General features: G+C 40.5%; 1 protein-coding gene across 16 annotated transcripts in view; it reads left to right on the forward strand.

The window, feature by feature from the left end:
* Positions 1-24,529, forward strand: part of XPO1 (exportin 1) — a 60,656-nt gene that overhangs the window by 7,316 nt on the left and 28,811 nt on the right. For 12 of the 16 annotated variants that reach the window (XM_054678422.2, XM_054678425.2, XM_054678426.2 and 9 more), the window contains 2 exons: positions 4,874-4,975; positions 8,713-8,785. In XM_054678422.2, coding sequence (XP_054534397.1) covers positions 4,874-4,975; positions 8,713-8,785 — 175 coding nt within the window. Of the gene's footprint in view, positions 1-4,873; positions 5,904-6,061; positions 6,126-8,712; positions 8,786-24,529 lie in introns of all 16 variants that reach the window. The other 4 variants (XM_054678427.2, XM_063789828.1, XM_063789829.1 and 1 more) reach the window with 2 other exon arrangements.

The raw sequence follows: 24,529 nt of genomic DNA on the forward strand, positions 1-24,529 counted from the left end.
AGTGGTTTGCTTTAAAATTGACTTGTTAATAAAAAGTAGATTAAGAAAAGTGTTTCTAAATTTTTTTGTTTATAAGGACAATAGGTTAACTTTCCCAAAGTAAAAGGATTTTGTCTGCAGTAGTTAATAGATCATGTGACAAAATCAGTTGCGTAGAAATAACTAGCAAACTTATTTTGTATTATAAATGAAGAAACAAGATTTAGAGCTTAAAGCTGGTTAAGGAGTCCTTTTGGTCTCTAAAAGTCCTATGTCGTTAGTTCAGTCTACTTTTCGTTTACCACCTCCTTGGGGGTCTTATTTCAAAGGAAAAGGAGTAGTAGTAGTAGCGAGCTGCTATAGTGGAAAACATGATTTTTAGTGTTAGATGTCTTAATTTGATTCTTGGAAGCTCTCTCTAGTCATTACTAAAGTCCCATGTACAAATATGACCTGTCCTACAAGAGATTGGAGGGTTAGTTATGAGGTTTAAAAGCACCTATTACAGTGCTTGATAGGTAGAAGGCACTCAGCTTAAAGGGTACATTTAGCAGTATAATGAAAATGATTTAGCATATGTGATACTCATTGCTTAAAATTAAAAAAAATTTTTTTTTTGCTACTCATAAAATATGCACTAATGACAAGAAAAATTTATTATGCTAATTAAGGTTTTAAAGTCAACTGGGAAAAAAAGCTGTAGGTAGCTTTTTTTTTTAAAGGAATGTGTAACTTGGGGGAGGGGAAGAAATTATTTACAAGGGTGACTTTTAATCTGTAGACAGAACTTCTGCATACATGGTTAGTATAGTAGGATATTTAGCAGTGTAACATTAGGACTACCCTCTACCCTCTGTTATAAGCATTTTTCTATTTTTAGCCAAGTAGACAGCTAGAAAAAAGATGCGGGAAGAGTTGGATGTTTTCTCCAATATTGTGTTCTGTTAAAGATCTTGAACTCTATTGCTTAGCAACTAAAATGCTTTCACCATTCAGTTAGTAGTACAAGGGAGATGCTAGGTTTTCTCTCTCTTTAGTTTGCTTTTGTGTCTTTTTTTTTTAAACCCCTGCTGGGGTTTTAAGTTTATAAAGAACATTATGTAAGAATGGTGGGATTAGAATACATCAGAATGCAAATACTAGAAGTAGCATCAGAGAGTAAAATTACAACTAACAGGAAAGAATATTATTTATGTAGCGATTGATGTGGGTGGTGATAGTGTGGGAAGTATTTGATTCTGTGTAGAATGCTTATCACTTCAAAGCATCTGACAAAATGGTAACTTGACCAAGTAACTTTTACTGTGTGAGGATCTTTGATACAACTTTTCCTCTAGTTAGATAAGGTTATCTAGCTAGATATTCTCAGGGAGAAGACCAAAACACTGCTAAAATGTGCTTTGGCCCTAGATAAGTCACATCATTATTCTTTCGGCCTTCTGTCATTTCTCATATGACACATTATGCCCATCAGTCCTTTAATGAAATCAAATAGAAATGTGTATGATTGTATTTTAAAGTATACACATTAACTCTTGTAACCACAGACTCACAATGGAAGCAGGCATCTGATCTTTTCAGGCAACCACAGTGGTTCTGGTGGGTTTCTGGGTAGAGTACAACCATATAAGTTATTGAGTGTGTAGCAGTGTGTTTTCCTGATTGATGTATGGGATAGTCATGAATGTGGTATTGTATTTCCTACCTGAGGAAAAGGTCATGATTAAAATAAAGCATCAAAGCCAGGATAAGCATATAATTTCTTTCTTTTTTTTTTTTTTTTGTAATGAGACAGAGTTTCACTCTGTAGCCCAGGCTGGAGTGCAGTGGTGTGATCTCAAATCACTGCAACCTCCGCCTTCCGGGTCCTGGTTCAAGCAATTCTCCTGCCTCAGCCTCCTGAGTAACTGGGATTACAAGTACGCCCCACCATGCCCAGCTAATTTTTGAATTTTTAGTAGAGACGGGGTTTCACCATGTTGGCCAGGCTGGTCTTGAACTTCTGACCTCGTGATCCACCCACCTTGGCCTCCCAAAGTGTTGGGATTACAGGCGTGAGCCACGGTGCCCACCCGAGCATACGATTGTTTTAAAAAGACTAGAATAAAAGCCAAGCTAAAGATTATAAGGTATCTTTGTCAGAAATGGTGGTGAGAGTGCTTCCTACCCTGTTTTTGATGCTTTATTGTTTATAACCATAGAATTAAACCCATGATAAAGTAAAATATAAGAGAAAGATAACTGACAGATTTTAAAGTCATCAAACTTTTTTCTTGCTCTGTCACACAGGCTGGAGCACAATGGCTTGATCACAGCTCACTGCAGCCTTGACTTCCCAGGCTCAATCTTCCCACCTCAGCCTCCTGAGTAGCTGGGACCATAAGTGCGTGTCCCACCACACCTGGCTCATTATTAATTTTTTCTTTGTTACCCAGGCTGGTCTTAAACTCCTGGGATTACAGACATGAGCCACCACACCTGGTCCAAACTTTTTGCTTACAACTTTTAATAGAAATAGGTAAAAGAAATAGGAAGGATCTAATTGAGTTATAAAACAACCTTTAAAGATACAAAAGTGAAAAAGATTAAGCCATTGCTTTTTGTCAATAGAATTAAAAGCTGTTGGTAAAAATATTAATGTATGAAAAACATTGAAATGAAAAAACTATATATATATATAAAAAAATAAAATGTCGACATGGCTGGATCTTAAAAACTCAAATGAAAAACTAATTGCAGGAAAGATTTTTTTTTTTTTTTTTTTGAGAGGGAGTCTCACCCAGTCAACCCAGGTTGGAGTGCACGGGGGCAATCTTCCTGATTGTTGGGGAATCTTGGCTCACTGCAACCTCTGCTCCTGGATTCAAGCGATTCTCCTGCCTCAGCCTCCCGAGTAGCTGGGACTATAGGTGCACGCCACCATTCCCGGCTAGTTTTTGTATTTTTAGTAGAGATGGGGTTTCGCCATATTGGTCAGGATGGTCTTGAACTCCTGACCTTGTGATCTGCTCACCTCGGCCTCCCATAGTGCCAGGATTACAGGCGTAAGCCACCGTGCCCAGCCTAAAAGATTTTTAAGTATACTATTAACGTAAAATTTGGTAGCCGTACAACCCTATTCATGAAATTTACACACATGCCATGAAAATGTGGACAGGAAAAGACACACTAAGTTCATGATGAAAGCCATTACTTTTTAAAGAAGGAACAAAGGTGTAATCCCAGCATTTTGGGGAGGCTGAGGCAGGTGGGTCACGAGGTCAGGAGTTCAAGACCAGCCTGGCCAATACGGTGAAACCCTGTCTCTACTTAAAATACAAAAATTAGCCAGGCGTGGCAGGTGCCTGTAGTCCCAGCTACTTGGGAGGCTGAGGCAGGAGAATTGCTTGAACCCGGGAGGTGAAGGTTGCAGTGAGTCGAGATCCTGCCATTGCACTCCAGCCTGGGTGACAGAGCAAGACTCCAACTTTAAAAAAAAAAAAAAAAAGAGAAAAAAGGAATAAAGGAAGGAAATGGCACTAGGGAAAGGCACAAAGATGACTTCCATAAACTTTAGTTATTTTATGCTAAAAGAAAATCTGATACAAGCACAAGATGATGACTACATAGATTAGTATTTCTGGGTTGCATGTTAAAAATATGAAAATAAAAACGGAAATAGTTTCCAAAACAAAGATTTTATATATGAAATTAGTGAAATTTCAGAATGGAGAAAGGATGGTTACAATAAATGTTAGGAGCCCTTTTTAAAGAGCTCAAATGGTATGTAAGTATTTGGGATTTGTGGTTTTACTTAGACCTAGTTTTCAGCAGTCTTTCCATGAAATGTATTTTTGTATTTAGAGAGATCTTGGTAACTCTTGTAAAGCAGAGTGTCCTGCTACATTACATAACTTACCTAAGTAGATGTGCTTTTTTTTGTTTTTCTAGAGACAGGGTCTCTGCTCTTTCACCCAGGCTGAAGTGTAGTGGCACCATCATAGCTCGGTGCAACCTTGATTTCCAGGGCTCAAGTGATCCTCCCATCTCAGTCTCCTGAGTAGTTAGGACTATAGGTGCAAGCCACCATGTGCAGCTTTTTTTTTTTTTTTTTTTTTTTTTTGGAGAGTCATGGCCTCGTTACATTGCCTGTCACCTAGACTGGCCAGCTGGTCTTGAACCCCTGGCCTCAAGTGATCCTCCTGCCTCAGTCTCCCAAAGTATTGGGATTACAGGCATGAAACACTGCAACTGGCCTAGATAAGAATTTTTATATTGTTTTTGGTTGATTTAAGTGCTGAGAACTTACTTGCTTTAGAATAGATCTTTGGTTGAAATGCAGTTCAGTTTTGAGACTAAAAAATAAACCAGATTGACTCCCAAAAATGTTACTGTTTCAAATAAGTAAAATATTTGCACCTTTAAAGATTAGAAGTTGGCTAGGCATGGTGGCTCACTCCTATAATCTCAGCACTTTGGGAGGCCAAGGCAGGCGGATCACCTGAGGTCAGGAGTTCAAGACCAGCCTGGCCAACATGGTGAAACCCCATCTCTACTAAAAATACAAAAATTAGCTGGCTGTGGTGGCACCTGCCTATAATCCCAGCTACTCAGGAGGCTGAGGCGGGAGAATCACTTGAATCCAGGAGGCAGAGGTTGCAGGGTGCTGAGATCGCACCACTGCAGTCCAGCCTGGGTGATAGAGCCAAGACTCTGTCTCAAAAAAAAGATTGGGAGTCATATTTATATAATTTTATTTCTATTTCTGTAAGGTCTAATTTTTGAATATTTCTGAACATCAATAATAGAATCTCTGTCCAATTAGAATTTGTGCCTTGCTCAGTAGTTTTCATTTTAATGAATGATTCAAAAGAATACGTTAGCTTAAGTTTTGTTTTTTTTTATAATATTTTAGCAAAGAATGGCTCAAGAAGTACTGACACATTTAAAGGAGCATCCTGATGCTTGGACAAGAGTCGACACAATTTTGGAATTTTCTCAGAATATGAATACGAAAGTAAGCAAGTGGTGGTTTTAAAATCTGTTATTTCTTTTCTTCCAGTCATAAACTTTGAGGAAGGTATCTCATTTTTAGTATTAGCATTTGTTATCTCAAATTATTTTATATTGTTAATTTGTTTCAAAATTTAGTCTTAAGCATATAATTAATTCTTGCAAATAGTCCTAAGAATTATGAATGAAGTTTTGTAATGGGACTAGTATGCAAGGTGGCTTTTTTGGTTGTCTGATTTTGTTTTTTTCTTTTTAGAATATGTATACAGGTCTAAGTAGCATAAATTCTGAATGTTATTCAGAGATGAAACATAACATTAAGGAATTATTTTGGGCAAGTAATCAATATAATACAGGCCAGGCACCTCTGACACCAAGTTGTGTGGACAGCTTAAAACCCCACTCCATGGCATTGGGCTTCTAATGGGACAGCACTCAGTTTTTATTTACAATGGAAAATGTTATAATTCTGGTCCTTTTTTAAGTTTGAACAGAAGGGTTGATCAAAATGTGTTTTGTCTGTTTTAGGCTTGATGATTCACGCTTCTCTTTAAACTGCCTTAAAGTAATAAATACTATGGCATTCTGTTTAATACACGAAAGGTTTCCACTTGATATACATTGTGTTAAAACAGAAGATAGCCATATTCACATCTGTTTCTGAAACCCGACTTTGTTAATTAACAGTTTTAAAATATTAATTAGTTTTGACATCTTGTAAATTTTAGGTCAAAAATACAGTCCAGAACTTCCTCAAAGTGCTAACCTTAAGTAACATAACAGTGTTTGCCTGTTTGCTTGCCTGGTAAATTTTGCTTTTTATACTGACAGACATTACTAATGTTTAAGTTGATTTATCAACAGTATTTTTAAAAACTCAAATTTGTCTTGTGAAAAATGAGATGATTAGAGGAACAGAAAGAAAGCAACAGGTAAAGAATTCTTCAATTTACATAAATTACAAATGATTTGGTGCTAAATTTATGCACTATGACATTTGGCTTTTATGCAATCATTTTTTTTTCTTTAAAGATGTTAACACTACCTGATATTAATCATAATGTTCCATTATGTTGATTGCTTGTAATAGGAAGAAAAGGGGTGTCTTCCTGTGCAACTGACACAGCTAGGCTTTGACGGCAGGCCTCCACAAGGTCTACCCTTTTGATTCCCTTTAACTGAATTCTGTTCATCAATTGTTTTTGTTTCATGGGCGGTGGGAGGGGAAAGGGGAATTCAATGCATAAAATAAGTATTTCTAAGGGCTCAGTAGAAATTTCTACCATAGGGATCATTTCATGCATTTATTTTTTCATTTAGTCTTTGCTGTTATCTGTCCCTCATCTTCATAACTCAGCAGTGGATTTCTCAGGTTCGGAGATGTAAGGCAAAAGTATAATTCTTTAGAATGTTTGGATTGTAGTGATTTATCATTGGCTTTCAGATTTGACTGTCACTTCAGATTTTTGAGCAAAAATACTAAAAAAAAAAAAGAAAAAAAATTCTTTGAAGAGACAGGACCTCTGTTGCCCAGGCTGGAGTGCAGTGGTGTGATTATAGCTCACTGTAACCTCAAACTCCTGGGCTTAAGTGACATTTCTGCCTCAACTTTCTGAGTAGCTAGGGCTACAGGTGCGTGTCACCATGCCTCGCTAACTTACCAATTTTTTTATAGAAGTGGGGTCTCCCTGTGTTGCTCAGGCTGATCTTGAACTCCTGGCCCTCCCGCCTTGGCCTCCCCAAAATGTTGGGATTACAGGCGAGGGCCACTTTGCCTGGCCCCAAATAACATTTTTTCAAAGGAATGTAAATTTTTTTTGTTTTAGTTTCATAGGCAAAGTCTTTATGTCTGGGAGAGATTGGATTTTAGGATATTATAGTAACAGATGTATTCCTTTGACCTAACCTGGGCAAAGCTTTTATTGGGCTCCCTGCTTCAACCCCCTTGGCAGAAAGATGAAATATGAATTGTATCTTCATCAAGCTTATGCTACCTTTATACAGTTGTAGAAAATAACTACAGGTTAGTAAATAGTAATTTTAGGTAACAGTATCAAATAGGAAGAAGTAAATAAAAAAGAAAGGACAGTGTCTTTCCATTAAAAATGTAAAAAAGTTTGGTTAAATAAGATGAAGTTATCTTTAAGATTTTTATTTGTAACTATATGGTGGGTTTTGTTTCTTAGTGTTTTAAAGGCTTTTTAATTGATTTTTGGCAAGAGGATACATTGTAAGCAGTGCATTGCTTTGACTTACTGAGTCTTGACAATCTGATTTTGTGCCTATAAAATTAAAGAAAATGCTTAGGGTAGTATGTTTTTAAAAGCTAATTAAGAACTTCAGGCATTTGGACAACTCTCTTTTTTTTACATATTTCTCAGACCTAGACATAATAAATAGATATGTTTTTAAAAGTGAACAGGTTAGAAAGCATCACTATTTACTGCTGATTATGAAACATTTTAATAGCATCAAATTTGTAATTTTAGAATTTTGCTTTGGCCTTGTTTTTATTTTGAAAGTTTTTAAGGAATGTTCTGCAAATGTAGTACTTTAGTTGAAATGGCAAAATTTTCTTGAAGAGTGTGAAATGTTAAAATGAAAGAAAACAGCAAAAACATTCACTGTTTGAGCACAATGTAGTTTGGGACAGTCTATATTGTGCTTTGGATAAAATGAGCATTCACATGATCCCTTTGGTTGAAATACTAATGCTCCTATTTTATTGTGTAATGACTAACCATTTTAAAGATGAACTCTTATTCTCAGCCAAAACTTGCAATCTGAGGTTATATGTCTATATATGAATGAGCTTACCTTTCAGGTATTATAGCTGATTCTTCCCTAATTTTCTCAGTTGAAATGTACCACAACGGTTTTGTCCCTTTTCTTCCTCCTGCCTATCCACACTAATTGGTCATAGTAATTCAGGTAGTAACTCCTGGGGCTTTATAAATTATTATAAATATTGTTGACTATTTAGAGTGAGTAATCAGCAGGAGGGACAAAATGGCTTGAAAGTGGTATCTCTGTTTTTTAATTTTTTGTACTTTTAGTTATAACTTTCAGTATTTAGGAAGAAATACCTGAAAGGTAGATACAGATTGCAACATGCGTTTGTGATTATTTTGACTGTGCACAAAAGTTTATCTTTAAATTAGTAGAAATAGCAACTATAAGGGTGGGGTTAAAATATAAAATAAACCCATGGGTTGTCTTGCTGCTCCTTAAGTAACACACCAGTGATGCTTGTAAACACTTTCTATAGAAAGTATCTGTGACAATACTTTAATATTTGGCCAAAAGCTTATAACTCCTAGAGGATGGTAGGAAGCTTGATAGCATCCAAGCTGCTAAATTCTTAGGAGCCTGTTCGTGTTAAAGTACGTGAGCCTATGAGCAGTCATTTATGCTGTGAATTCATATCTGGCTGCTACTTTTCCTTCGACAGATAAGCCTATTTGGCTGCTAAAGGGCTTTTTATTTGGTTCTTCCTCCTGGTGTGAGCATGTATAAACAGCAGGACGTTATATAGAGTAGCAAACAATAAAATGAGGAAAATGCATGAAAACTCAGTATATGGGTGAATAGATACTTGTTTAATATGTGTAATTAAACTTGGTAGCATAATGTTTTTGAAACTTTAGATGTAAATGTGTGAATGTCTGTCCATTTGTGAATCCTGAGAGTTGCCAGTCCTATAAGCAATATATTCACATGCTTCTATTCTCCAATTTTCAGTATTATGGACTACAAATTTTGGAAAATGTGATAAAAACAAGGTGGAAGATTCTTCCAAGGAACCAGTGCGAAGGTAGGAAAATAAAGAATTATAAATTCAGAATTTTGTTTTTCCTGGCATTTTTATTATAGTTGACTGTTTGAGGGGGCATGTAATGAATCTTTAGTATATTTTGCTCTAATGGAGCTTATTGCTTTTATCATGAAGCAAACAGATCTGTTTGTATTGGTGGGTACAGGAAGGCCACTTATAGGTTATCTTTTGGGAGAAAGAGGAGACTGGACTGTTGAAAACTCTGACGATAAATATTCTAGTTAAAAATATGGGCTATGGCACAGTGGCTCACGCCTGTAATCCTAACACTTCAGGAGGCCGAGGCAAGTAGATCGCTTGAGTCTGGGAGTTCTATACCAGCCTAGGCAGCATAGCAAGACCTCATCTGGACAAAAATTTAAAAAATTAGCTGGGTATGGTGGTGCATGTCTGTGGTCGCAGCTATGTGGGAGCATTGCTTGAGCTCAAAAGGTCGAGACTGCAGTGAGCCATGATCCTGCCACTGCACTTCAGCCTGGGTGACAAGAGTGAGACCCCATCTCCAAAAAAACATATATATAAATAAAATATGGGCCGGGCACAGTGGCTCAAGCCTGTAATCCCAGGACTTCGTGAGGCTGAAGTGGGAGGGTCATTTAAGGCCAGAAGTTTGAGACCATCCTGGGTAACATAGCGAGACCCTGTGTTTACAAAAAATTTAAAAATTAGCCAGGTATTTTGGTGCAGGTGGCGGGGGGGACAGGGGTATCAGTGGGGTGAGGTAGGAGGATCCCTTGAGCCAAGAGGTTGAGACTGCAGTGAGCCATCATTGTGCCACTGTACTCTAGCCTGGGCAACGAGCGAAACTCCGTCTCAAAAAACAACAACAACAACAAAAAAAACCATATGTAAGGTTAACTCGGGAATGGAAAAGCCAAGTACTAAAGATCACAAAGCTGTTTTGCCTTTTGTGGTTCTGGGAATGCCTTGGAAGAGGTTGGCTTCTGAAATGAAGAAAGATCAGAAAATGAAGGTGTAGTGATACCTGTTAATGAGTAATTTAACTTTTCTGTCTGTGCTACCTTGAGGAATGTAGTCATATTTTGAGAAACCTGAGGCAACATTAGTTTCTTGGGATTCTTTGATTTAGCTAATTTCAGTTATGATACACTGCCTTTTTACCTACTGTATTTCATTTATCTCTGAAAAATAGAAATTTTTTTCTTGACTTTATTATGGGGCACATGATACTTCTGGTAGTATTTTCATTTAAAATATGTCTAATTTCTTTAATTATTTGTCTTTTAAGTATTGTCCTTCACTTGCATTCTCTTATCATCATTATGGTAGAATAGTGACATGGATTTACTTAGCTAATCTGACTTAAACCTTGACAAAGTTTGAGCACATTTAGAGTTGAATGTGATGAGATTTTAATGCCAGTGTCTTTTTTAAAGAATATTAAGTATATTCAGTGGCAATATCTTTAATACATCATAAATCATAGATTAAGAGTGATAGTGCAGGAGCAAATAATGTGCCCTAAAAGAGGTTCTCATTTCTTTAAATGTTTTATTATGGTTTGAAACTATTTTAGATCATGTTCTGTGATGGACTGAGAAATTAATAAGCACAATTTGACTATGTGGTCCAAGTAGGTCCTTCATACTTTATTCTTCAGGGATCTTTAGTGTAGTCATTCCTTGTTTCTTTACTACTATTGTTTTACTCATGTGTTATGAGCCCCAGATTTAATTTTGGCCATGGTCTGCCGTACCAACAAAAGGTGATTTACTTCTGTCCCATTTTACTGTTGTATAATTTTAAATCCTCCTTTTGTTCTTAAATCTGCATCTCTGTTTTTTATCACATTTGATGGTTCTGGAAGATGTTTTCCAGGTTGAAAATAGATATGATTATACTAGTTTATCAACACTGTAGTTACATTTGTTACAGACAAAATTAATTTAAAAAATTTTTCTTTCTTTCTTTCTTCTTTGTTGAGACAGATTCTCACTCTGTTCCTCAGGCTGGAGTGCATTGGCACCATCACTGCAGCTTCAAATAGCTGGGGTCGAGCAATCCTCCCACCTCAGCCTCCCGAGTAGCTGGGAACATAGGCATGCCCCACCATGCCCTACTAAATTTTTTTTTTTTTTTTAATGTTTTGTAGGGATGGTGTCTCGCTGTGTTGCCCATGCTGCTGGCTGCTGGGCTTGAGCAATCCTCCCACCTTGGCCTGCCAGAGTGCTGGGATTGTAAGCATGAGCCACCATACTTAGTCAACATGATTACCTATTTAATTTTAACTGGGAGGCTTCTCTAACCTAAAGATTTATTTCACAAAATACACTAGAACTTCTGAACATTAATTTTCCTTCATCTTTAAGTAACTTTGGTATTGGAAATTACATAAATTAATTTAAAATATTTTATTTCCTTTTTCTGTAAGTGTCCTGTCTTTTAAAGGTATTCGCTTTGCTTTTTGCTGTAGCTATACCCTTTGTCCAACTACCATAGCATATATATTTGTTCACCTGGGGTGCATATTGTGCGTTTCCTTTGTACCAATTACTACTAAATATTAAGGTTATAAAAATACACATGTACATCAAAGTGCTGTATGTCATAGTGTTATAGTTGGGAAGACAAAACACATATAAAAGAGGAATCATAAATCAGCAAATTAGGTGTATATAATGAGTGCTTCACAAGCTAAAAGAACAGAATGATGTCTAAGTCCGGCCCTTTAACCAAGTTTCATTCACATAATTGGAAAGAAATGCCTGGTATATTTTAAAGGAAGGAAAGGTTTCACTGCATAAGAGTATGCCAAAATTAGATTCCTGCATTTTTTTTCTGATGTAGAATTTGTTTTATCTGCTTTTAGGTTCTTGTCCACAGCATGTTAATTTTTACGTGGTGTTTTTTTTTTTTTTTTTTTTGAGACGGAGTCTTGCTCTGTTGCCCAGGCTGGAGTGCAGTGGCGCAGTCTTGGCTCACTGCAAGCTCCACCTCCTGGGTTCATGCCATTCTCCTGTCTCAGCCTCTTGAGTAGCTGGGACTACAGGCACCCGCCACCACACCCAGCTAATTTTTTTTTTTTTTTTAGTAGAGATGGTTTCACTATGTTAGCCAGGATGGTCTCGATTTCCTGACCTTTTGGTCCTCCCGCCTCGGCCTCCATGCCTGTTGAGATTACAGGCATGAGCCACTGCCTGGCCAACATGTTCTTTTAAATTAATGACATTTTCAATTTAGGCCTCTTGTATAAATACTGTCAGGAAAATCTCATGATTCTTGAGTGGGTTAGATGTCTCTTGCTGTGTTATACGTTACTGTATCCTGTACCAGTGGGTCACAGGAGAATAAAATTTTAAAGAGCAAAAGATAGGCTCGGCACGGTGGCTCACGCCTGTAATCCCAGCACTTTGGGAGGCCAAGGCAGGCAGATAACGAGGTCAGGAGTTCGAGACCAGTCTTACCAACATGGAGAAACCCTATCTCTACTAAAAATACAAAAATTAGCCGGGCATGGTGGCACATGCCTGTAATCCCAGCTACTCAGGAGGCTGAGGCAAGAGAATTGCTTGAACCCGGGAGGCGGAGGTTGCAGTGAGCTGAGATCACGCCATTGCACTCCAACAGAGCGAGACTTCATCTCAAAAAAAAAAAAAGAGCAAAAGATAGACATAATTAGAAAGTAAGGATGTTTAAAAGAACATTTAATTTTCCAAAAGATATTTTTATAGCAAGAGAAATGGCGAGATAATAAAACATTTAAATAAGTTGAGATTTGTTATATAAAATTTATTACATTTCTCTGGATTTTCATTTAGCTTTAGGCCGTAAGTATGTGTCTGTTTGTTTGTGTTTTATGTGTTTTGTCCCTCACACCCCACATTACACTTGGCTGTTTTAGTCACTTTATTCCCCATCCTTCAAACTATAAGCTCCTTGATATTGGGGCTCAGAGTGTCTTTTTTTCTTTGGTTTTTTTTTGGTCTGTTTTTGTGTTTGTTTTTGTTTAAGACAGAGTCTCGCTCTGTTGCCCAGGCTGGAGTGCAGTGGCGTGATCTCGGCTCAGTGCAAGCTCCGCCTCCCGGTTTCACACCATTCTCCTGCCTCAGCCTCCCGAGTAGCTGGGACTGCAGGCGCCTGCCACCACGCCCGGCTAATTGTGTGTGTGTGTGTGTGTGTGTGTGTGTGTTTTGTTTTTTGTTTTTTGTTTTTTTTTTAGTAGAGACGGGGTTTCACCGTGTTAGCCAGGATGGTCTCGATCTCCTGACCTCGTCATCCGCCCGCCTCGGCCTCCCAAAGTGCTGGGATTACAGGTGCGAACCACCGCGCCTGGCTTTTTCTTTGTTTTTTAAAGATGTAGGGTTTCACTCTGTTGCTCAGGCTGGAGTACAGTGGTGCAATCATGGTTCACTGCAGCCTGGAACTCCTGGGCTCCAGTGATCCTCTTGCCTCAGGCTTTTTTTCTTTTTTTTGTGTGAGACAGAGTCCCTCTCTGTCACCCAGGCTGGAGTGCAGTGGCGCAGTCTTGGCTCACTGCACCCTCTGCCTCCTGGGCTGAAGTGATTCTCCTGTGTCAGTCTCCCAAGTAGCTGGGATTACAGATGCACACCACCATGCCTGGCTAATTTTTGTATTTGTTTTAGTAAGGACAGGGTTTCGCCATGTTGACCAGGCTGGTCTGGAACTCCTGACTTCAGGTGATCCTCACCCTCCCAGAGTGCTGGGATTATAGGCGTAAGCCATTGCATCCTGCCCTCTTGCCTCAGCCTTGAGAGTAGCTAGCACTGTAGGTCCACACCACCATGCCCAGCTAATTAAAAAAAATTTTTTTTTTTAGAGATGGAGTCTCACTGTGAAGCCCAGGCTGGTTTTAAACTCCTGGGTTTAAAGCAGTCTTCCTACTTTGCCGTCCCAAATTGCTACCAAGCCTGGCTGGGAAATTCTAACATGTCAAATGGAAGAATTCCCTAATAAAGAGTGGTTGCTATTCATGGTAGTCTTTTATTTATTCATTTGTTTTGAGACAAGATCTCACTGTATCACCCATGCTGGAGTACAGTGGCACAATCATAGCACACTGCAGCCTTAAACTCCTGAGCTCAGGCAGTTACCACGCCTTAGCCTGCCAAAATAGCTAGGACTACAGGCATGTGCCACCACACCCAGCTAAGTTTTTCTAATTTTGATAGAGACACAGTTTGCCTGTGTTGTCCAGGCTTGTCTTGAACTCCTGGCCTCAAGTGATGCTCCAACCTCAGCATCCCAAAGTGCTGGGGTTACAGGTATATCACCACTCCTAGCCATCACTGAAGTCTTAAAGGTCCTCTAGGACTACCAGTGGTGTTGATTCTTTATCAGAGTCATGATCCAGATGATTCCCCATCCCTTTTTAAAAATGGCATTTAGGCTGGGTGTGGTGGCTTACACCTGTAATCCCAGCACTTTGGGAGGCTGAGGCGGGCAGATCACCTGAGGTCAGTTCGAGACTAGCCTGGCCAGTGTGGTGAAACCCCGTCTCTACTAAAAATACCAAAATTAGCTGAGTGTGGTGGCAGATGCCTTTAATCTCAGCTAATTGAGAGGCTGAGGCAAGAGAATCGGTTGAAACTGGGAGGTGGAGCTTACAGTGAGCCAAGACAGCACGACTGCACTCCAGCCTGGGCAACAAGAGTGAAACTCTGAAATTAAAAAATAATTAATTAATTAATTAAAAATGGCATTTAGAGAATTCAAATAAAAAAAGAGGAAGCCTCCTTTGTTCCTGTGGGGGGAAAGATGATGCTATATAAAGGTATTTCTGTACTTTTTATTTAAACCAAGGGATTGTTTTAATCAGTTAATGTGTATGGCTTATAGATCATTTCATTGATTGATAAAAACTTACAGGCGGGGCGTGGTGGCTCATGCCTGTAATCCCAGCACTTTGGGAGGCTGAGGCGGGCAGATCACCTGAGGTCCGGAGTTCGAGACCAGCCTGACCAACATGGAGAAACCCCATCTCTACTACAAATACAAAATTAGCCAGGCCTGGTGGCGCATGCCTGTAATCCCAGCTATTGGGGAGGCTGAGGCAGGAGAATCGCTTGAACCCGGGAGGCAGAGGTCGCGGTGAGCTGAGATCGCGCCATTGCACTATGGCCTGGGCACCAAGAGCGAAACTCCGTCTCAAAAAAAAACCCACACTTGCTCACATTGAATAGAGAAGAAGCGAATTTATGAAAAAAGTAATCCAAAGTGGAAAGATCATAATTACAAGGTTTGATTTTTTTTGTTGTTGTTTGGTTTGGTTTTTTCGAGGCGGAGTTTCGCTCTTGTTGCCCAGGCTGGAGTGCAGTGGCTTAATCTCCACTCACTGCAACCTCCGCCTCCTGGGTTCAAGCAATTCTCCTGCCTCAGCCTCCCGAGTAGCTGGGATTACAGGCATGTGCCACCATGCAAGGTTGGTTTTTTTTTTTTTTTTTTTTTTTTAAATTTTGAAACGGAGTTTCGCTCTGTCGCCCAGGCTGGAGTGTAGTGGCGAGATCTTGGCTCACTGGACGCTCAGCCTCCTGGGTTCACACCATTCTTCTGCCTCAGCCTCCTGAGTAGCTGGGACTACAGGTGCCTGCTACCACGTCTGGCTAATTTTGTGTGTGTGTGTTTTTTTTTTTTTTTTTTTTTTTAGTAGAGATGGGGTTTCACCGTGTTAGCCAGGATGGTCTCGATCTCCTGACCTCGTGATCCACCTGCCTCGGCCTCCCAAAGTGCTGGGATTACAGGCGTGAGCCACCGTGCCCGGCCAGGTTGGATTTTATAAGTAGTTGGGCCACTAAAATTTCTGAGTTGTACAGTTTCATATCTTTAGTTGGCAGACCAAAGCTGATCCACTCATAAAATTTTATTTAGTGCTCTCCTTTGACGTGAGACACGTGGTATATTTATTGGCACCATAATACTGGCTACATTATTTGACCTCATATTTCAGTTTGTGTTGCAAGGTTTTGGGCATTAGAGCTAATGTATAGGAAGCCCTGTGCTTACATATGCTGAGTATGAGTAAGTAGTGGGTTACCAACCGTTTTTCATGAAATATCTGCATTTCACCAAATTGCCATATACCAGTCTCAAAATATCCTGAACTTTCTGAAATACCTTCCTAAGTGAGCTCACTAACACCTACTTTTCTGTGTCCTTTACAATTTTTTCACCACAAAGTCTCAAAGTTTCAGAAACGGAACTAATAGGGTCACTTCTGCTGAAGATCTCCTGTAGTATTGAAGATATTTAACATGTTTCCTTTAATTGATATTGGCCTTTGAGAATTTTTGTATTTGCCTTATTTATTAGGTTTAAAGTGTACAGTTGGATAAGTTTTATCTTGTGCATGCTCCTGTGAAACTACCTCTGTATAATCAAGATCTGCCTCTATCCGATTACTTTCACCTTCACTGCCCCTCTTCACATGTGCTTGTTGTCACTTGCTTGGTAAGAGTGGAATGGCTGGATTGTGTGGATTTTTTTTTTTTTTTTTTTTTTAAGACAGTCACACTACTCTGTCGCCCAGGCTGGAGTGCAGTGTCATGATCTTGGCTCATTGCAACCTCTGGCTGTCAGGTTCAAGCGATTCTTGTGCCTCAGCCTCCCAAGTAGGTGGGATTACAAGCATGCACCACCACACCAGCATAATTTTTGTTTTTGTAATAGAGTTTCGCCTTATTGGCCTGGCTGGTCTCAAACTCCCGACCTCAGGTGATCTGTCCACTTCGGCCTCTCACAGTGCTGAGATTATACTCGTAAGCCACTGCGCCCAGCCCATATGGATGTTTTGGTGTATGTTTAAGCATCCAACTGTATTCCAAAGTGGTCATGTCAGTCTCACCAGCAGTGTATGAGTATGTTTCACATCTCGGCTGACACTTGGTATAGACAGTGTTTTTAGTTTGGCTATTGTAGTGCATATACAATAGCATCTCATGGTGGTTTTAATTTCTTTCTTTCTTTTTTTTTTTTTTAAAGACAGAGTCTTGCTCTGTCGCCCAGGCTGGAGTGCAGTGGCCTGATCTCGGCTGACTGCAACCTGTGTTTCCCGGGTTCAAGCGATTCTCCTGCCTCAGCCTCCTGAGTAGCTGAGACTACAGGCATGTGCCACCACACCCAGCTAATTTTTTTGTATTTTTAGTAGAGACGAGATTTCACCATGTTGGCCAGGATGGTCTCGAACTCCTGACCTGGTAATCAGCCCACCTCAGCCTCCCAAAGTGCTGGGATTACAGGCATGAGCCACCGCGCCCAGCCTTAATTTCCATGTGGAGTAGTGTTGTTCTGTGTTCCATCACATATCCTTACATGTTCTTTGCCATGCCAGTATGTTTTTGGTGAAATGTCTGTTCAAAAATTTTGCTCAGTTTTTTTTTTTTTTTTTTTGAGACGGAGCCTGGCTCTGTTGCCCCAGCTGGAGTGTGGTGGCACAATCTCGGCTCACTGCAACCTCTGCCTCCTGGGTTCAAGCGATTCTCCTGTCTCAGTCTCCTGAGTAGCTGGGATTACAGGTACGCACCACCACGCCCTGCTACTTTTTCGTATTTTTAGTAGTAGAGATGGGGTTTCACCATGTTAGCCATGCTGGTCTCTATCTCCTGACCTCGTGATCCACCTGCCTCAGCCTCCCAAAGCGCTAGGATTACAGGCGTGTAAGCCCACCATGCCCCGCCAATTTTGCCCAGTTTTTATTGGGCTATTCCCTTATTGAGATCTAAGGGCTCTTTGTATTCTAGTCAGGAGTATTTTGTTAACTGTATATTTTGCAAGTGTTTTGTCTGTGGCTTCCTTGTAATGGTGGCTTTTGCAGAGCAAAAATTTCAGATTTTGATTAAAATCAGTGTTGATTTTTTTTTCTTTATATAGTTGATGCTTTTTGTGTTGTATTCAAGAAATCTTTGTCATGCAAAGGTCACTTAAGATTTTCTGTAAGTTTTTGGCTGGGCACAGTGGCTCACGCCTGTAATTCCAGCAATTTGGGAGGCCGAGGCAGGCAGATCTCTTGAGGTCAGCAGTTCGAGATGAGCCTGGTCAACAGGGTGAAACCGCATCTCTACTAAAGATACAAAAATTAGCTGGGTGTGTTGGTGAATTGCTTGAACTGGGGAGGCAGAGACTGCAGTAAGCCTAGATCTCACCACTGCCCTCCAGCCTGGGTGACAGCGCAAGACCCTCTCTCAAAAAAAAAAAAAAAAAAGATATTCTGTAAGTTTTCTTATAGAACCTTTATAGTTTTAGCTTTTGCATTAAGATCTGTGATTTGGCTGGGCACAGTAGCTCACAATTGTAATCCCAGCACTGGGAGGCCAAGGCAGGCGGAAACAATACAAACAAATTAGCCAGGCGTGGTGGCATGCACCTGTAGTCCCGACTGCCAGGAAGCTGAGGTGGGAGGAATGCTTGAGTTGAGTTCGGGAGGTGGAGGTTGCAGTGAGCCGAGATCATGCCACTGCACTCCAGCCTGGGCGACAAAGACCCTGTCTGAAAAAAGCATCATGTGATTCATTTTACTCAATTTTTGTATATGAGGTGAGGTAAGGGTCAAGGTTTATATATTTATTTGAGACAGAGTCATGCTGTGTCTCCCGGCCAGAGTACAGTGGCGCGATCTTGGCTCACTGCAAACTCCACCTGCCAGATTACAGGTGCACACCACCACACCCGGCTAATTTTTGTATTTTTAGTAGAGATGGGGTTGCCCCATGTTGGCCAGGCTGGTCTCGAACTCCAGACCTCAAGTGATCCGCCAGTCTCAGCCTCCCTAAGTGCTGGGATTATGTGTGAGCTACCGCACCCAGCTCCCCAACTTTGTTTCTAAAAGGTTTGGCTATTGTTGGTTTTTTGCTGTCCCATAAAAATTTTAGAGTGAAATCTGGCAAATTTCAACAAAAACTGTCCTGAAATTTTTATTGAGATTGCCTTGGATCTGTGGATGCATTTGGAGAGAATGAACATCTTTAATGTCAATTCCTGATTATTTCTTGCTAATATAGAGAATTGCCATTGTTCACTTATCTCTTGAACGTGTAGTTTAATCCAGCTAGTCAAAGCCCAGTTCAAACTCACTTTCCCTTCCTGTTGTGAGAAAACAGCTCAATTCTGCAAAAGCTCTTGGAATTTAATATTTCTGCTGCTTTTCCCTATATGTGTGGTGTTTAGTCTTTTCATAGTTCCTTGACTATGGAATTCAGAGCAGAAACCCTATTTCCTAATTTCCTTGGGAAGTTTTCAGAACTAGATGATAATGTAAGTTTCTAATAAGTTGTTAGTGTTACTCAGAGGTGATTGTTTCATTTATGATTTTGAAAAGAAAATGTAAATATTAGACTTAAGTCCTTGCATCTAAAACAAATTCATGAGAAATCCCACAGAATACAATGTTAGAGATGGGAGCAAAAATTATCAGTCTAATCTCAGAGAGTTGACAGGCATTCCAAGTCATTTTTTGTCAGTATTTAAACCATGGTAGGATAATGTAAGAAATATACTTAATGCCTGGTGCGATGTCTCACGCCTGTAATCCCAGCACTTTGGGAGGCCTAGGCAGGCAATTGTCTGAGGTCAGGAGTTCGAGACCAGTCTGTCCAACGTGGTGAAACCCCGTCTCTACTAAAAATACAAAAAAAATTAGCCGGGCGTGGTGGCGTGTGCCTGTAATTCCAGAATCCCAGCTACTCGGTAGGTTGCAGCAGGGGAGTTGCTTGGACCAGGGAGGTGGAGGCTGCAGTGAGCTGTGATCATGCCACTGCATTCCAGCCTGGGCGACAGAGCAAGGCTCCGTCTCAAAAAAAAAAAAAAAAAAGAAAAGAAAAAGAAATATCTGTGAGCTATAAATTATGTTTTTCATTTCTAAAAAAAACAAGGCAGGCCAGGCACAGTGATTGAGGCCTGCAATCCCAGCGGTTTGGGAGGCTCTCTTGAGCCCAGAAATTTGAGATGAGCCAGGACAAGATAGTTAGACTTCTCTCTACTAAAAATACAGAAAACTAGCAGTGTATGGTCGAGTGCCCCTGTAGTTTCAGCCACTCAGGAGGCTGAGGCGGGAGAATCATTTGAGTCCAGGCAGGAGGTTGAGCCCTGATTGATTGCACCACTGCACTCCAGCCTGGGCAACAGAGTGATAATATCTGAAAAGATAGGCTGGGCACAGTGGCTCTTGCCTGTAATCCCAGGACTTTGGGAGGCTGGGGCAGGCGGATCACCTGAGGTTGGGAGTTCGCGATCAGCCTGACCAACATGGTGAAACCCCATCTCTACTAAAAATAACAAAAAAATTAGCTGGACGTGGTGGCGCATTCCTGTAATCCCCGCTACTCTGAAGGCTGAGGCAGGAGAATTGCTTAAACCTGGGAGGTGGAGATTGCAGTGAGCCGAGATTGCACCATTGCATTCCAGCCTGGGCAACAAGAGCAAAACTCTGTCTAAAAAATAAAGAAAAGAAAGCAGTATTTTCAGGCACATTGTATATGATTGATAGGAATAGTATTTCCATTTCTGGTTAATGTAACAATTTGCCCCATTCCAAGTATTTTGATTACAGGCCTCCATGAAAGGCCTATACTTGATACCTAACAGTGTTTGATCCCTAGCTTACATCCATGTAACTTTTTTTTTTTTTTTTTTTTTTTTTGAGATAAGGTCTCACGCTGTTGCCCAAGCTAGAGTGCAGTGGCAGGATCATGGCTTAAATCTAGCCTCAACTTCCGGGGCTCAAGCAATCCTCCTGCGTCAGTCTCCTGCATAACTGGGACTACGTGCTCATGAATCATACCTGGCTCACTGTTTCTATTTTTTGTAGAGATGGGGTCTCGCTATGTTGCCTAGGCTGGTCCTGAACTCCTGGGCTCAAGCGATCTTCTGCCGCAGCCTCCCTAAGTGTTTAGATTACAGTCAAGAGCTACTGTGCTCGACCTGCTTTCACGTCTTGGCTATCATGAGTGATGCTCCTGTCAATTTTAATAAAATTTTAATCTTTTAGATTTTTTGTCCAGTGTGTTTGAGGCCATAAACATCCATTTAAGAATGGCGGATGTGCATATAGATCCATTTCTCTTAACATTATCAAAGCAGGTTAAATTATAGATTATCTGTGGGAACCCTAACTTAACTCCTGCTTTAGAATTATTGTTAGCTGTTTGTCTTCCATGTGGCATTGTTCTTATTAATATTTCATTGAGAGAACAGTAGTAACAATATCCTGTATACCCTTGTGTAAGTAAAGAGAGCAGATCACTATTTTATTGACCATCTTTCCAAAGATCGATTTTGTGTGTTTTTTTGTTTTGTTTTGAGATAGCCTCACATTGTCGCCCAGGCTGCTTGGATTGCAGTAGTACAATCTTGGCTCACTGCAACCTCTGCCTCCCGGGTTGAAGCGATTCTTGTGCCTCAGCCTCCAGAGTAGCTGGTACTACAGGTGTGCACCACCATGCCTGGCTATTTTTTTGTATTTTAATAGACAGGTTTCACCATGTTGGCCTGGCTGGTCTCAAACTCCTGGCCTCAAGTGATCCACCCACCTCGGCCTCCCACAGCACGAGGATTACAGGCTTGAGCCACCACATCCAGCCAATTTTGATGTTTTCATGGACTGATACTTGTAATAAACATTTCAATTATATATAGCATTGATGTAGAAATGTACCAAATTTACATTTTTTTAGCTTATGGAATAAACATATGTTTAAACTGAAATTGATTCGAAACTAGATTGAACTTGCCTTTTTCCTATTTGTAATTTACATTTTTAATAGTGTATCAAAAGCCTTAAACCATTTTCTGTGGTGCAGGTTGACTGCCTCTTGCTGGAAATGCTTGGGATGAGAAGTGTTCCAGACTTTGGGCTTTTTCAGATTTTGGAATATTTGCATTATGCTCACGAGTTAAGCATTCCAAAACTGAAATAGCCCAATGAGCATTTCCTTTTTTTTTCCTTTTTTTTTTTTTTTGAGACAGAGTTTCGCTCTTGTTGCGCAGGCTGGAGTGCGACGGCATGATCTCGACTCACTGCAACCTCTGCCTCCTGGGTTGAATTGATTCTCCTGCCTCATCCTCCTGAGTAGTTGGGATTACAGTCATGCGGCACCATGCCTGGCTAATTTTGTAGTTTTAGTAGAGACAGGGTTTCTTCATGTTGGTCAGGCTGGTCTCAAACTCCAAACCTCAGGTGAGCCGCCCGCCTTGTGTTGGGATTACAGGCGTGAGCTACCTCACCCAACTTGAGCATTTCCTTTTAGTGCCATGTTGGTGCTTTAAAACTTGCAGATTTGGGGTTGGGCGTGGTGGCTCATGCCTGTAATCCCAGCACTTTGGGAGGCTGAGGCAGGTGGGTTGCCTGAGGTCAGGAGTTGGAGAACAGCCTGGCCAACATAGTGAAACCTTGTCTTTACCTAAAAAAAAAAAAAAAAAAAAAAAAATCAGCTGGGCGTGGTGACGGGCACCTGTAATCCCAGCTACTCTGGGAGGCTGAGGCAGGAGAATCGCTTGAACTCGGGAGGTGGACGTTGCAGTGAGCGGAGATAGCACCATTGCACTCCAGCCTGGGCCACAAGAATGAAACTCCATCTCAATCAGTCAGTCAATCTTGCAGATATTGGAGTGTTTCAGATTTCAGATTTGGGGTACTTAAACTGTACGTGAAAATTAGCTGCTGGGGAGGAGAGGAATTGGAATATGTAACATGGACTCCCACATTTTAAGGATTTTTCTAGGACTGCATCTTTCTCTTAATAAGTCAGATCCTTATTTGGTTGAAAATGTTTACTGCATGACTATCACTGACTGTAAGATGCTAATGTACAACTCTATGACTTGAAGATTGAGTTGCTTCTATGGGAATATGACACCATTTGAATTAATTTGTTCTCAATATTTTAAAGAGTTTTAGTGAATTCTGTTCATATAAAAATCAGGTTCAATAATGCGTGCTTTTTACGCTATCATTGAGTATCCAGTGTTTACAAGGTGTTTCTGAGGGATAAGATTATTATTGCTGTGAAGAATTTGGCAGATGGTGTGTACCTTCTAAGTTAGCTTGAGGTTTATTTAAATCTCATCTTTTTAGCTTGCTGAAGTTGATACTATGCAGTTGCAAGTTTATATTGACTATTTGATATTGCTGTGTTTTTATTTGAAATGGGACTGTTAAACACATTTTTCTTTATATTGAGCAATAGAGCTGGAATATTAAAGATGTATGCATTAACCCTTGCATTTGGAACATTTACATGTCATAAGCTGCCTTTCAGTAAGTGGTTAGGCATTTCTACGGGTGTGTATTATATTTTGAATAAATTTTATATGGCTTTCCAAGAAACAATTAGAGCATTTGACCCACCGACTTTGTTGTTTATTTTTATTTTTTTGAGATGGAGCCTCCCGCAGTAGAGATAGAGTTTCACTATGTTGGCCAGGCTGGTCTTGAATTCCACCTCAGGTGATCCACGTGCCTTGGCCTCCCAAAGTGCTGGGATTACAGGTGTGAGCCACCATGCCCAACCTGACCTACCAACTTTGGATGTGAATTTTTTTCATTTATATTGAGAAGAATAGGGTCTTGGGCCACTAGATTGTACCAGTGCTAAGTCCGTATCTGAATCCATTGAAGATCCTGTTGGCAACGTCAGGACTTATCAAAGACACACAACTTCAATGAGAACCTTTCTTTGGAATTAATTAATTAATGATATGGAGCCTTGATCTGTTACTCAGGCTGGAGTGCAGTGGCACAATTTCAGCTCACTAGGAATGCATCTTTCTCTTCTCTTTCTCCACCTCCCAGGTTTAAGCACTTCTCCTGCCTCAGCCTCCCGAGTAGCTGGGACTGCAGGCACAAGCCACCATGCTGAGCTAATTTTTGTATTTTTAGCAGAGACAAGGTTTTGCCGTGTTGGCCAGGCTGGTCTCGAACTCCTGGCCTCACGTGATCTGCCTACCTCAGCCTCCCAAAGTACTGGGATTACAGGCTTGAGCCACTGTGCCCGGCTGCCTTGTTTGATTTTTTTTTAAAAGAGACAGAGATCCCCTCTGTTGCCCAGGCTGAAGTGCAGTGACACAATCATAGCTCGTTGTAACTTCAGTCTCCTGGGTGATGGGTAGAATTCTGCCACAGCCCAAGTAGCTAGGAGTATAGGCACGAACGACTGTGCCTAGCTAATTTTTTTATTTTTTGTGGAAATGGGGCCTTGCTGTGTTGCCCAAGCTGGTCTCAAGCTCGTTTCCTCAAACCCTCCTCCCATGTCAGCCTACCAAAGCTCCAGGATTACAGGTGTGAGCCATCGTGCCTGACTTGTTTTTGATTTTTGTATCGTTTTCTTCACTCTTTTTTTTTTTTTTTTGAGATGGAGTCTCCCTCTGTCACCCAAGCTGGAGTGCAGTGGCACAATCTTGGCTCACTGCAACTGCCTCTTGGGTTCAAGCGATTCTCCTGCCTCAGTCTCCCCAAGTAGCTGGGACTACAGGCGCATGCCACCACGCCCAGCTAAATTTTTTTGTTTTTATTTTTTGTATTTTTAGTAGAGACGAGGTTTCACCACGTTGGCCAGGCTGGTCTTGAACTCTTGACCTCAGATGATCTGCCCGTCTCGGCCTCCCAAAGTGCTGGGATTACAGGTGTGAGCCACCGCGCCCGGCCTTCTTCACCTTTTGTATCAAGCTTTTTAAGGAAGAGCTTAGAAAGCCAGTTTAAAGGAATTGAAATGTGTTATGTAAATGTCTGTTTTGCAACTGAGACCCACTAATTTATTT

Source organism: Pan troglodytes, chromosome 12 (genome assembly GCF_028858775.2).
Source record: "Pan troglodytes isolate AG18354 chromosome 12, NHGRI_mPanTro3-v2.0_pri, whole genome shotgun sequence".
Lineage (NCBI taxonomy): Eukaryota > Metazoa > Chordata > Mammalia > Primates > Hominidae > Pan > Pan troglodytes.